At 45.0% G+C, this 14,335-nt stretch overlaps 3 protein-coding genes across 3 annotated transcripts; 1 reads left to right on the top strand and 2 right to left on the bottom strand.

Moving 5' to 3' along the window:
- Positions 1-760: 760 nt before the first annotated feature.
- On the bottom strand, positions 761-3,000 carry F5J12DRAFT_437775 (pectin lyase fold/virulence factor). The gene is made up of 17 exons (XM_051739418.1): positions 2,627-3,000; positions 2,518-2,572; positions 2,449-2,465; positions 2,352-2,398; positions 2,242-2,291; positions 2,169-2,193; positions 2,027-2,111; positions 1,932-1,976; positions 1,829-1,883; positions 1,757-1,772; positions 1,627-1,707; positions 1,515-1,579; positions 1,388-1,457; positions 1,291-1,338; positions 1,195-1,242; positions 1,053-1,140; positions 761-997 (listed from the first exon to the last, which is right to left on the bottom strand). Exons 1-17 carry the CDS (start codon positions 2,865-2,867, stop codon positions 909-911), a joined length of 1,125 nt encoding a protein of 374 aa, XP_051602877.1. The 5' UTR covers positions 2,868-3,000; the 3' UTR covers positions 761-908.
- A 570-nt stretch (positions 3,001-3,570) lies between these two features.
- Positions 3,571-4,000, top strand: F5J12DRAFT_889436 (uncharacterized protein; the record flags this gene model as incomplete). Its single annotated transcript, XM_051747330.1, has 2 exons — positions 3,571-3,893; positions 3,949-4,000. The coding sequence occupies 2 exons, from the start codon at positions 3,571-3,573 to the stop codon at positions 3,998-4,000; spliced, it is 375 nt and encodes a 124-aa protein (XP_051602878.1).
- Positions 4,001-5,303: 1,303 nt separating this feature from the next.
- On the bottom strand, positions 5,304-7,376 carry F5J12DRAFT_763992 (major facilitator superfamily domain-containing protein; the record flags this gene model as incomplete). Its single annotated transcript, XM_051742162.1, has 8 exons — positions 7,278-7,376; positions 6,979-7,227; positions 6,833-6,898; positions 6,554-6,714; positions 6,364-6,498; positions 6,153-6,309; positions 5,614-6,100; positions 5,304-5,554 (listed from the first exon to the last, which is right to left on the bottom strand). The coding sequence occupies exons 2-8, from the start codon at positions 7,123-7,125 to the stop codon at positions 5,304-5,306; spliced, it is 1,404 nt and encodes a 467-aa protein (XP_051602879.1). The 5' UTR covers positions 7,126-7,227; positions 7,278-7,376.
- Positions 7,377-14,335: the final 6,959 nt, after the last annotated feature.

A 14,335-nucleotide genomic window follows, 5' to 3' on the forward strand; every position in this document is an offset into this window, starting at 1 on the left:
TAATAATGCAATATACCGTGCGGCGAGCACACGGCTGGCTGACAGTACGAATTGGGTTACATATAAAAAGACTCTAGATGCATGTTACAGGTGAAGAAGTAATGTCGCAGATTGCCTGGCGGAAGAAAAGGCACGTAGATCCTTGGTAAATCAGAGACTTGGACAATGCCGTCACTCCGGTGGAACTCTTTCCGCAGGGTTACTCTAGGTATGACTGAAATTTTGACGAAATCAGTGAGTCTCATGCAGAGGACGGTGGCGGATAATATGGCGTTCCGACGTATCATTAACATACTAGTTGTTGCTAGGTAGTTGTTTTTGTCACGCATTTCCTCAGTGAATACGAAAGAAACTGCATGCATGACGCTCTTTCATACCGATTGGCATCAGTTGAAGCTTACATCACTAACTTGGACTTCGGGCCTTCAGGCGCAAATAAGATCATAGGATGTCGTTCGTCTGTGCTCGGGAGGAAATGGAGGTTCCACCACGCACTCCCGGCCTGTTTGGAATGGGGGGCCCGTTGAATGGACAGTCCTTGGGATCAGGTCGATTCGGTGTAGGGTGGTACAAGTGCAGTACAAACTTTCACGTCATCACCTGACAGTATCAGTAGTGCTGTTGGCAGAAGTTGACAGAACATTATGAGAGGTACTCACGGTGCCTGTTTTTATCTACCTTGCGAAGGAGCATGGTCTTTCTTAAGAAATAAGAATGCACGCACTAGACGAACGATAGGGTGCAATAGTTTAACTTGAACAGTGAACATAGAGCATACGTCCTCATGACGCCAGACTCTTCGATTTCCGGTTATTATACCAAACAATGATGAATGCACGTATGTGGCTCGCGCAACCTGCGCAGCATGTAGTCATACTTCCTTTGCATCGGTATAGCACGGTTTTATTTTAGTAGCTAAAACCAGAAATGTCAGGACAGTTGGTGTTCGGACCAACTTTGCCTCCGTCCGTGGCAAGACCTGACCAATCCCATGGCCCTTTAGAAACAGATATCAGAATAAAACCTGGTTCCTGATGATACGTGCAGCTCACCAATGCAGGAGTCGACGCCACAATTGACCGCGACCATGTAAGCGCTGCTGGTCGTAGAGATGTTGTTCAAACCTGAGAAGGTGACGTTCTGTGCAACAGTTTGTAAGTCGTACAGAAGATTCGGTCATGAACTCGGCTTTACTGAAATGTCGACTCCGTTTCCAGGCGTTCCTAGAGCAGCAGGGTAGCTCTGTGGGGAGTGTGAAGATCGTACATCGGTGACGACCAGTTACTTTACCTGCGTAATCAACACACCAAAGTCGGTACAGCCACTAGCACTGTTGTGCTACAAGAAGGTCAGCAAAACATCACATCAGCTTGGCTAGCCACCACACCGTGTAAACAACGTTAGAGACGCGGCTACCCTGAGTAGTTTGAGATGTTTTAATGCGCAACGCCTGCTCGCTTTGTAGAACATAATGAGTCGGTTCGTCTGAACTCGAGAGCAGAAAAGACACATACCTGTCAACCAACGTATTGTTCGAGATAACTATGTTTTCTATTACTGTGTCATATATAGACGAGGTCTGTGGACAATTCGTAATGCGCCAATTCCAGTAAGAATAGAACCTACGAGAGATATTCCATGGCCACTCTCGCAATAGTTGTTGTGTACTGTGATGTTCGTTCCCCAACTGATGGCAATACAATCATCCTGTACGAATAAGCGATAATTATTTCTAGGACATGGTAAAATGTATTACCTGATTGATAACGACGCTGACGATGGCGAGTTAATCGAGTTGCTTAAATGTAAACCACGCGCGGGGAATTACCAATTTTGAATTGTTATACCGTCTCCGCCAACGTCAAAACCGTCGGTGTTGCGGCCTGGCGTGGTTTTCAGGAGCGTAGAAGAGTTTCAGATGCAGAACTTACCCGCAGCAACACCGCCACTTCTAGAGTTCGCGTAGTTACCTTCCCCTAGTCGAGATAATGACCAATTGACCTTTGAGAGATCAAAACTTGCTTACGGTTATCCACCGTAACGCCGTCAATGATTAACGGGCCATTCCAGATCTCAAATGCTATCATAGGTGAATTAAGAAGATATACTCCCTGTCAGTGAATATGCGCGTAAAAATGGGTACTTCAAAAATAAGCGGGATGGCGCACAGAGAAGGTCCCTGTAATGCCAACGCTGTTGCCTTTGTAAGTTAACTGAGGTAGATATTAGCACCGTGATCACCTCATCACTGGGTTAGGCTTGGTTAAACCGCCTGAACCTCCTTTGCCGTCCTAAATTTCAACTACAGGTTAGCGGTGATCGTCCGAATGCCCTACTATCGCCGACTTTACCCAGTAAGAAGGACCAGAACCATTCCATTTGTGGTCATTCCCATTGACTGGACAATGAATGAGTTTCCCTCCAGGAAAAAATGATGCTTTAGCTAACACGTGATATCGTTTCCCCTAAGGCAGCATTGTGAGCAAAAATCCACATGAAGCAAATGAGATCCTTTACGTTACTGTGAATAATGGACCTTTTGTGAAGCCATCGCTGAATTCGATATCCCCATCTGAGCCGCTGGTGTCAATACAACTGCAAGACCCAAATGATGTCGGTCACTCACAAACATTTACTGTCGTTCCATCTAAAAGATTGAGCACGAAGCCCTGGTTAGCAGGAACAGTGAATCCGTATATATTAACAGTTTTGCACTGAACGGCCGATGCGACATCATTCAAGGATTGGATAACTCCTGTACAGTTGCTGCCAGCCGAAGTTGCGCTCGCGAGAGTCAGGATAGACAAGAGAGTCAAACTGGCGTGCATGATGATCGGCTTCAGGAAATCATCCTCAGCAGACATCATGTGGCTTTATAGTGAACCGTAACGCTCCGTCGTGGGTATGTGTGGTTTCCTTCGCAACGAACCTAACACGCGGAGGCATAAGTGAGAAGTCGACCGTATCCGCTCAACCAAGCGCAGCACGGTGCCTGCCATGTCATATCAGAAAATTGCCACATCCCGGCCGGACTTGTCGCACTAAGTGATGTAAAGCGAATTCTTTGGAGTCTTGGCAGTTGACTTGGTTTGATTTCGAATGGCGTTCGCGTCGTGGTGGCATTAAAATGCGAATTATTGCTCACCATGAATATTCGGAATGGTATTAAGGAGAAGATCTCGAGTGTACTTTAGACCCGTTTGCATGGAAGGATGGGTATTAGGTTTGCAACGCAAGACAACACCGTGTGCATATGTTGGGATATAGTTCGCCGGACATCGTAGCACCATAAAATCGGGTGCCCGTACCCGGTAGTGGGCTGAGGTGGTGCATTTTTCACTGGACGTATTCGCTAGGAAAGTGCTTGCCACCTATATCCGTTGATCTTCTTGGACTGCGCAACGTCACCGAATGATAAGAGCAGGACACGGAGGCCGGTTGACTATGGCGACCGGATGAAAGGGCATTCTTTGATACAGTAATAGTAGCTACTCAGTAATTAGAGATTGAGATTCCCACGAGGTACAATGACGCGTCCAGTCACCGCGTTTTACTAGTGTTACCCTCAAAATGTCCTCCACCGCAAGTACATCCAAGCCGACGGAGAACTCAAAGACATCCGAGAAACAAAAGACGGATGAGACCCAACATCTCGGCGTCTTGGAGGAAGACGACGAGTTTGAGGAGTTCCCGGCCGCAGGTGCGCCAACATGTCCACGAGCGTGTTCTGTAGCTGAGGGGAAGCTGCACACATCAGATTGGGACGACTCTGAGACTGACCTCGCGCACTTGGGTGGCACTGCTCCTGGCGTTGCCAAGTCAGGAGGCGACAAGTTATGGGAGGATAACTGGGACGATGACGATATCGAAGACGAGTTCAGTATACAGCTAAGGTGAGCTGGCTTAGTCCTTTTACGATGAAACCATGTCGGCTCAACAGACTATTAGGAATGAACTCACGAAGAAAGAAAGCAAGGGCGCGGAGGTCATGCAACACTAGTGACTAGTGATCTTTGAGGGCAACTGTATCACTGCACATGTCATCATATTCTGACGAGAGGCACTGACGGAGAAGTATCTGAGCACGGCTAAACGTGCAAAATATCTTCGCGAGTTTTATGCATTTCTGCCAAGTATTGTCCCCCAATACTCCTTTCTCTATTCTTTTTAAAAAAAATCGGGGAGACCGAGCTCATCATATCCTTTGGGAAGCCAACAACAGCATGAAATCTGATGAACCTATGGCCTTGGAAATTGAAGATCGAGCATCGTGCGGATCCTTCTGCCGTGCATCACAGGTCACCAACACGAAGTTGATGACCGATATTTTTGTAAGTTTATGACACCTTGCAGGTTCAAATCGGACGCATACCATCTGCACGCAAACAAAGTGGTAAAACGTGAGGTCCCGGATTTCCCAACCAGTAGCGTGGCGACAGCAAGTTTTGTTCTCCCCGAACTCCCCTGTTGACTTGGGAACGAATAATTCTTGGAACAGGTTACCGGCGGCAGAATACCATAGCTAGTCAGAGGCCGACCTACGTAACCTATTTTGCTAGGCAAGCGTGAAATGTTTGTGCCATGTTTCGATCATGCTTCCGATGTCGTTCGCAGCACAACCGTTGCTATTCAAGTACCCTCGCTGCATCAATTACTCTGGACAAATAATTAGGAACAGAATAATAAGCGGATGGTGGTGTTGCTCACATACTTAGATACACCTTAGATATGCCCATACCCATCAGACCCATGAGTAGGGCTGCCTTGCTTAGTGCAATCTAACAGCGATCCCGCAGCGAAGTCGTGAGTATCTCAGCTGCAAATTCAAGTCATTCTCATGGTGCTGGAGATCAGTGGAACGGAACGAATATCAACTCGTATCTCCTTCAGAAGTTACTCATATGGTTGTGGTTTTGGACCAGGAATTCGCTGAACAGGCACGCAGTATGTGTCTGACTACCGGTCTCAAAAACAGGTATTGCAATGTGCATCGCTGCCGCTATGCGCTGATTCATTGGTCCACTGAACTTAACAACCAGGATCATGACCCACAATCGAACCTGTAGTTCTTTAATCGGGGGCGCACTGCTGCCCGATCGTAATCCAGAATACCCTTTTATGAACGACTCATGGCATCAACCTTCGGGCCACTATCACAAGGTACGTGGGGGTGAAGCTTCTATACATCATCTAGTCTAAGAGCCTTGAAGGATCCTCGCTCTGGTGCTACATATGTGATAACATGCATGGGAGAAATCATTGTAAGTATCCTCGGGGTGATCGTGGTCAAGTAACTGCTTTTTTTACGGCTCGTCTTTCTTTAACTCCGGAAGGCACCTCGACAAGAAGACTAACAGACATAAAACAATCAGGAGCACAATGTATACCAGATTTCCTCCAAGTAAGTTGTATTCTTTTGAGAACGCGAACAACGAAGTGAATGCTGCTGGCCCCACTGCCCTTGCAAACGACGTCGTAGTTTGGCTGAGACCATTCATTGTACCAAGCGAGTACTTATTTGGCGAAGCCCTCGTGATAAACACGAAGATAACACCTGTGATTTATCAATTGAACGGGGAATCTGCTCGCTATATCGAGTAATGGGTCACATACCATAGGACATATTAACCACTGACCACAAGAGTAGCTGAGTAACGATGAGTGTCCAGATGGCTGGACCAACTTCCTTTTGAATTTGGATAACCCAATTCATAGCCGGGAACGTAGCAATGATAGGGAAGAATGCAAGTATGGTCGAACAAAACACCCTCCTTGGCCCAAAACGATCTACTGCCCGAGCCGTGACCAGCATTTGAAACAAGCCGTTGCCAATGCCAAATGCCATCATGCACATGCCAATGGCGAATGGTGACAGTCCCAATCCCCCAATTTCGATGGGGCTTGAGTAAAACAAGGGCACAAGAGCGAAAAAGCCAATGTCGACGAGAGCCAGTATACCATAATTTGCGATGGGTATCATCACCGAATAGGTTTTGAGTAGGGTACCGATCGGTACAGGAGAACTACCTGGGTCAATCTGAGCATCTATTGAGGGTATCTCTGGATGTGGGACTTTCCCGTGTCGTTTCGAGGGTAGTGACTATATTCTACGGTGGTTAGCCATTCAACAAAGGTATGCGTCACTGGCTCACCTCCCCCAAGAACAGCGCAGTTATGAAGAATGAGAATGCAGCGTACGAAGCGGATACAAGACAAGGAAGGAAGTACGGGTATTGCACCCAGAACGACCCTGAGAAGAGTTCGGGCCAATGGTCATGCGGCTTCGCCAACCCGCCCCCAAAAAGAGGACTGTCAAGTGCCTGATATTCAGCACCTGGCGGGCACAGGAACACATTTACGTACGCAATTGAAGCACCAACAGAGAAAACGATAGGGAGAAGTGCAAATGCCTGGGCCATGTTGGTGTTGTCTGTTATTTCCCCTATGATGCTTTTCATCACGCCAGCGTTGCCATTCAAGGCTCCAGCAATGCATCGACTATGGTCAGAATCTAGGTTACACCTCAAACTGAGTGTGCTACGAGAGTTCTTACCTTGCGACGAGTGCCCAGAATGTTCTGGATAGTCCAAAACATAGATTGGACATGCTCAGACCCATGAGACCGATAAGTAATACGGGTTTCCGGCCGACATGATCGGATAAGCGACTCCAGCTCAAGACCGTCAGTGCTTGGGTAACAAAAAACAGAGATTCCTATAGGCCGTGTGAGAATAGAATGCGTACATATATATCATGAAAATGAACTCCAAGGGCCTGGACGCAGGCGAACGCTAACACGAAAAGGGAAGAAAGTTGCTAGATGACTACTCACAATAATGCCAGCATAATATCCTATCTTGCGATCGTCTCCACCGGTAACGCCTAGCTCCCTTATTAGCTACAGATGCCATCCAGTTTTGTGTCGCCCAAATCAGCCCCCACGATGCCCTACAGCGATCATATCCACGTTTTACTCACCTGATTTATGAATGGGAAGATGTATTGCGCTGACATGGGCTCGGTGAAAAGGACGAACAAGACAAGTCCCAGCTGTGTTTTAGGCAGAGGTGTCTTTGCCTTCGCTTGCGTGTTTTCTAGTAGGGGGGTACTTTCATCGGTGGTCATTTTCTCAACAATCACCAAGCAGGATACAGTAAACGGGGCTGTCAAGAAAGGAAGAGAAGTCAGCCGGCGACTCAAGGAGCGCCATTCCGGCCCTCCAAGCGACTGAATCAGTTATCGATTGACAGTTGCTATTAGTAACAGCCAGTACGTACATGATCGCGGTTGTTATAAGCAGCTTGTGGAATTCCCCACCAATCCAGTGAAAATGTGGCAACACATATATGTGGAGGGAAGCTCTCTTTACTAGGCAGTGTAACAGAACTGCAATTACTGTAAGTAATGCATGTTCGATTTGGCAAGTCGTGCGTAGTCCGTTTCCGTCCCGACACGTCCACTCGAGCTGTGAGAACAACCTTTCATTCCCATTTTCACATCTTATCTTCGCGTCTTTGTTTCTATTTTGTTTCCTAATGTCTCATACTTATATGTGCTTGTTACTTACAAGGTTGTATCGTGTCTCACAACAAGAACACCCTTTTGTTATTGTTGGAACATAAAGTGCCACTGTTTGTTGGTACTCAGGTGCGATGCTAGTGTGCTTACATAAGCACAAAAAGCGCACATACTTGTAGTATTTTTCTACTAGTATTCCCTCAGTAGTTTGTTCACTACTGAGGGTAAGTCCATTCATATTACAAGTATTCTACTATACTGACATCCTGTAGTAGCCTACAGGTACAGTAATATGCTCAATAGTTTGTTTGCTACTTAGGTAGCCTACAGATATTTCTGCAGTTATGTACCAAGAGGTTCAACACCTGGTGTCTCAGATGTTGTTGCTGTCCACCCATGACTGAGGTGAACATGAATACTTCACATTACTCTTACAATATTGAAAGATGGGTACATCACAAATGGATCAGGTCATACATCTGTGGGTGTGGGGATTGTCATTGGACTGCAAATAACAATTGTCCATTGCTCCCAAATATAGGGTTCATCATGTTGAGTATGCATTCTGGAGTTATGGTAATGTCTTGGAATTTCACTCAGAGTGCTCAGAGTTTTTCTCCAACTTTCAGAATTAAATTCTGATGTCATTGTGCTTACTAATTATGGTACTATAAATTTTCTGCACTGTTCTTTTCCACCTTAGTGACTACTTTGTAAACTGAGGTGAGTATAGCTACATTTCCATTTGTTTACTTGGTACTGACATAGTGTAGAACTCATGCCTTCATTAGGTTATGAGCCCCACTCTTGCACTCTAATTCCAAAAGAGTTATTATGCAGCAACAATACCCATTATGGCAAAAGACAATCATTCCTTACAAGTTCCAACCCTAAATGCAGATGGAAGCAGCTGGCTATACACTACAAGGCTCAGGTTGAATGGGCTGATTGGACACCTTTGGACATTGCAATGGACTTGGCTTTCCTTTTTCTGCAACTGATGCTGGTGATGGCTGATGATGACAATGACCCAGCTGACACATGCAACAAAAAACTTGATGGTGCAGAAGGGGGGATGAAGTTTGGATCCACAGACTGTGTGTCCTTGTGACAGTGAGTGTTGAGAGCATGTGTCATGTTGAGGATAGAGAGGGAGGGAGGGGGGATAGGAATAGTTGAAGTGGTGGGGGGTGTGGTAGAGGCAGGAGTATTGAAGGCAGAGGTTGTGGTTGTAGAAGGCACAGTAGTGGTGTGTGGCTGGTAGATAAACCAACCTCAGCCATGTGAGGGGAGAAGGAGCTCTACACTGGTGAAGTGGGGGAACCTGGAATTGTGAAATGGCTTCATGTCTTTGTGCACCTGACTAGATGTTAGTGGATGATCTGACAAGAAAAAAACTACATTACCTTTACATACCGATCCCAAAGATTGGTGTTGTCCAGTGAGACCATCACACTGTGCTCATCATTGTAAGCAAAGCCAGAGGCCACTGATTTAAGATCAGTGACAGCATAGTAGGATTTTTTAAGCTGGATAATTGTTAGCAAGGCAAAAAAAAAGAATGATATGACAACTTACTGCCTTGAACTTCTGCTCACACAATTCAGCTGTCGTATTGCCATTATCTGGACCCAGTGGATAATTATGAGCCATGTGGGCTGCAGCAGCATTCCACATAGCCTTCTTCTTCTTAAAGTTCCCATCACCAGCCTGTGAAAGATGAGAGGCCAAGAAATCCAGTAATGTGCCTTCCTCCTCTGTTGTCCATACTGCAGCTTTCTTGCAAGTCCTGGGGGGAGGCAGGGGGTTCCATGGGTCTAGAGGATTGATTGTAAGGCCATGTGAGCACAACAAGTGGGTTGATCCCACAGATGAGCCAGACATTCAATGATCACAGTAACTGGGTGACAATGGTTGTGTACCTCAGGTGGATGCACATGATAGTTCACATCATGTGAACCTCTTAACTGAAGCTGAAGTCGAAAACTTGGACTTTGCATTCACAGGTTGAATGGTGCCTTATCTTTAGCTGAATTTCATGACTCAGTACCTGGTCCTAAACCTGTAAAACTTCTTTGCTTTTCTTTCTTCCATGGTCATCCTGATGTAAACTATGATCCTAATGACTCTGCCACAGGATACTTTCCTGGTGAGTTTGACAGAAATGCCTATGATGCTTGTGACTCTTACCCTTTGGGTGTAAACAAGTCATTTAAGAACCTACCAAAGGGTGAGTCAATTTGGATGTTGGATTCTGGAGCATCACATCATGTGACTCCATTTAAAACTGATTACCTTACTTTCTGAGAATTTAAATCTCCAACTCAAGCATCTACTGCTGGATTGTTGAGAGTGCAAATTCTTGGAGAAGGAGCAGTAGTAGTGCACCTTGAATCAGGCCACAATCTTACTCTCCATAGTGTTGCTTATAGTCCCTTCTTTTCAAAGAGACTTTGTTCTAGAAATGCACACCCTAAAAACAGGTATAGGAGCACAGTGACTTTGACACATGGAGTGATCTGAGCACCAGATGGTCAGATTGTCCTTGAGGCAAAATTAGCCTCACCAACTTCACTGCTACACTGGTTTGTGGGCATACTGCTTCCACCTACCAATGCCTTTGCAGTCCTTTGCCCTCTGGTAGAGTTGTTATTGCCAGAGTCTCTTTGGCATAACTGACTAGGACACCCAGCAGATAGTATCCTTTGTCATCTTTGCCAGTTGGGTATTCCTGAAATTACTATACAGGGGGAGACTTCTTCCTGTAAAGGGTGCACTCAAGGGAAAATGTCTTCTGAGGCATTTAAACCTTCTTGAATTACCAGTGGAATCTTATTTCCACTCCAAATACATCCTTGCCCTTTTGGGTGGTTATTCTTCTTTCAGCTTTTGCCTCTACCTTCACAGTAAATCCAACACCTGCACTGCTTTTGCCAGTTGGATGGTTTCTGCCCAGAATACTATGGGCTACCATCTTCTTGCACTCCATTCAGATTGAGGGGGAGAATTTATGGGTCATACATTTAAAACACTCCTCACTACTCAAGGAATAACCCATCAATTGTCAATTGCCAATCAACCACAACAAAATGGTCATGCTGAGCAATTTAATTGCATTATTCTTGAGAAGTCTGGTGCTCTTCACCATCATGCTTGCATTCCAAAATGCTACTGGAACTTTGCTTTTGATTGTGCACTACATGTATATAATTGAACTCCTCTCAAGTGGATTCTTTTCAAGACTCCTGCTGGACTGTTCTTAGGAGAAGTTCCTGACATTTCATATTTCTGCACCTTTGGCTGTAAAGCCTATGTATGGGTTCCCAAAGAACAATGAAAAGACAAATTGGAACCTCATGTGATAGAAATGGTTTTTCTTGGTTATGAACCAAATACTAAAGGATATTGGTTCTTACATGGTCAAAAAATCATTCTCTCTCATACTGCAAAATTTGTAGAAGACTCATTTCCTTTTTGCTCAGGTTTAGCTCATGTGCTACCCTCTTGCATGATCCCAACCCTCATATTTCAGAAGAGACCAGATGGAAGATCAGAGATAACTCCAACAGACAGAAGACAGAGAGATATGGAGTAGGAACTTTGGTGATATTCATACTGAAGAAGAGTGGAGTACTGTACATGCTTTTATACTACTATGGAGGTACAGTAACTAGAATCAGAACTGACATACAGAGACTTGTGAATTTTCAAGTAAAAACTTCCTGGATGATGAATGAAGGGAAGCCAGAGAACATGTGACAGGTAACATTGAACAAACCAAAAAGGAAACAGTCCAGGCACTGAACCACATGGTGCACATGCTGTCAAGGAGAAGTCCAAAAGATGGTCACATGATCTCTTGGAAGATGGTCCATGTGGTCTGATGGTATACTGGTACAAGTCCAACAGAAGGCAGAGTGGAGGAGACTTGTAAACAGTAGAGTGTGGGTGGAGTTGGTGTGGAGTGAGTGAATGATCAGTGAAGTAGGGTGTGGAGCAAGTAGGGACTTAGGATAAATGCATGGTCATGACAACATGTCTCATATATGAGCAGGGCATGTGATACTAGGTATCACATGCCAGTAATAACAGATCACTGCAAGCATTTCACAATTTTTTGTGAGCAAACATGTTGAAAAAAAAATGAAGGAAGAGATACCATGTTATAATGGATGTTTCCACAGACAAAATCCAAAAATAATACTTCATTTTCTTTGCCTTCTCCACCAGCAAACATGAATTGTCAGTAATTGTCATTAGACTAGAAGCTAATAGTCATTACCATCGATTAATGTTTATAGGTCAGACACACAAAGAAAATAAAATATTACTTTTGGATTTTTTTGTTTGAGAATATCCAAAATAACATTGTACCTTTTCTTTCAATTTTTTCAACATGTTTGGTCATGAAAAATTGTGCAATGCTGCAGTGAGATACTATATTAGGGTAGACCCCTAACAAGACAGAAGAGAGCATAATATTGAGGGCAGTTGCAAGGTAGTGAAAAACTAAAGATACAGAGTATCACACTTCTAGCTATATACCACCTGATGGAGGGTGCACAATAACTCTATATGTAGTAAGTTCACTGCAGAACAAACAATGAAATAGAAATGAGTCAGTATGACTCAGTAGCAAGGGAATGAGGCCCAAACCAGCTGCACTATCAGACATGTGCAGTGAGGGGGTGGAGTCATGATGAAACAAACAAATACATCCTACACTGGTAGAGTAAGAGATGGGACAGGGGAAACATACAAGTGAACAATCAGACCACAGTCAGGTGCAGTGTCAACAACAAGACAATAATGCCATAGGGACTGTTGGAGCCCACAAGGCTCTTCCAGAGATGAAATGAGATCCAGACTGTGCTCCAGACAATGACCACAACTACTGTGACAACTCCTACCAGGATTCACATGACTGCATAAGTGTCACATGACCAAAAACAGTAAGTCAGTGGGCCAAGGCATAACACATCCAAGCTGGTCAGGTGGATCAAAGCACTCTTGGCCCCTGTTGGCCAAAGTGCATGCTGAAGAAGATCGCAGTTCATTCATCACTGCCATCACCTCCAGGCTCGATAACTTCATGCATGTGATCACTGCCCCATTGCCCCCACCACCCATTACCAATCCCCTCATTGACACTGCCATGGACTGCATCAACAACATGCCACAGCTCTTGACAGACAATCAGATCAACATTGGTGACTACTTCCTCAGTGTGTCTCTGGATGAAGTGAATATTTTCCTCAAGCATCAGGAGCCAGTGAAGCAGATTTGGGTGCAGCATTGGCTAATGAAGTACTGGGATGGGCAGAGATAGGTGTTTGTTTGTTTGTTTGTTTTACAATATACAAATGTACCCCCCCCCCCCCCCCTGCATATCTTTTCAAGTCCCCCCCCCCCTTTATACAAATATGTACATAATAAAATGTACATGACTATGACTAGCTTCCTTTTGACAATGGAAGTTATTTTTCTACATGAGTGTGAAACAATTGTAAGAACATATATTTGTACACCATGAAATCTGAATGTTCAGGCTCAGAGAAGGCCCCTAATTGTAAGCTGGTGCTGATAGTCAATCCACATCTCCTCTGCAATGTTGTCATGCCTATTATCAGCCCTTCTCCTCTCTGCAGCATCTGCTGGTCCATCACCAAGGCTTCCAATACCATCACCCTCTCCTATGTCCATAGCAAGTTCAGGGTCAAAGAACTCTTCTGGATCATAGTGCCATATGAAATTGTGGAGGGCACAGAGAGCAGCAGGTACTTGAGTTTGGGTGTGGATGCTATATTCAGGGGGAATTTGAAGAACCCTCCATCTGTGTTTTATAACACCAAATATTCATTCAATGGCATTTCTAAGTCCAGCATGGCAAAGGTTGAATAACTCCTCTCAGTTTTGAGGTCTATAAAATAGAAGTTACAGGTACACTGAGCAGGATGGAATAGCAACTTACCTTAATCCAGCCTAGTGCCATTCGTTTGGATGGTAAAAAACACCTTGATAGGGAACCAGAAGTGCATCACAGTGCCCAAACCCTGCATCTGCAAGAAGGTACTTCCCAGGTGGCATGTGCAAGTCATTCCTGTGTGCATCATGCCACATGGTTGCATCTGCAGTTGACCCATCAAAGCCAGTGAGGGCATGTGTGAGGAAGAAGTCAAAATCACAGATGAAGAGACAGTTTTGAGATAGGTAGCCCTTCCAGTTCCTCATGTAAGGCTGGTCCTCAGCAGCAGTGAATGCTTGAATATGAGTGCCATCAACTGCACCAATACAATCCTGGAAAAATTGGAAGTGTGGGTCACTAGTAATCATAGTTGATATGGGAGTTTTGTTGGTGGGGAATTGCACTTGGGATGCATAGAATTGTCCCCCAGAAAAGAAAGCCAACATTGCTTTGAAATATCTAAAAAATTGTGAGAAAAATATCAGACAGTCCAATGAACTCCCTACCTAGTGATGGTCCCTGGTAAGTGTTGGAACCTCTCAGCAACATGCCAGGATGACAACCCAGTAACACAGGTGTAGAGGAATATCCCAAGTTGTTCCTCCACAGAAATTCCATTGTGAGAAGGCACAAAACCATGATGGGTGAGCACCTGCATCAGGTGATCAAAAACCCCATGGCTGATGCCAAGGCAAGTCTGTATCCTGTCTGGATGACCATTCAGGAGCTCTAGCATCCACCCCTCACCAGTCAGGATTGAGGTATGGTAGGGGATTGGTTCTGAGTCAGAATGAAAAAGGAGGTCATAGAGGCATAGCACCTGGATCTGTTATGCTTCCATCAGGGGTCTTT

Source organism: Pisolithus orientalis (assembly GCF_024613125.1).
Source record: "Pisolithus orientalis strain OTSU chromosome Unknown F5J12scaffold_5, whole genome shotgun sequence".
Taxonomy (NCBI): Eukaryota; Fungi; Basidiomycota; class Agaricomycetes; order Boletales; family Pisolithaceae; genus Pisolithus; species Pisolithus orientalis.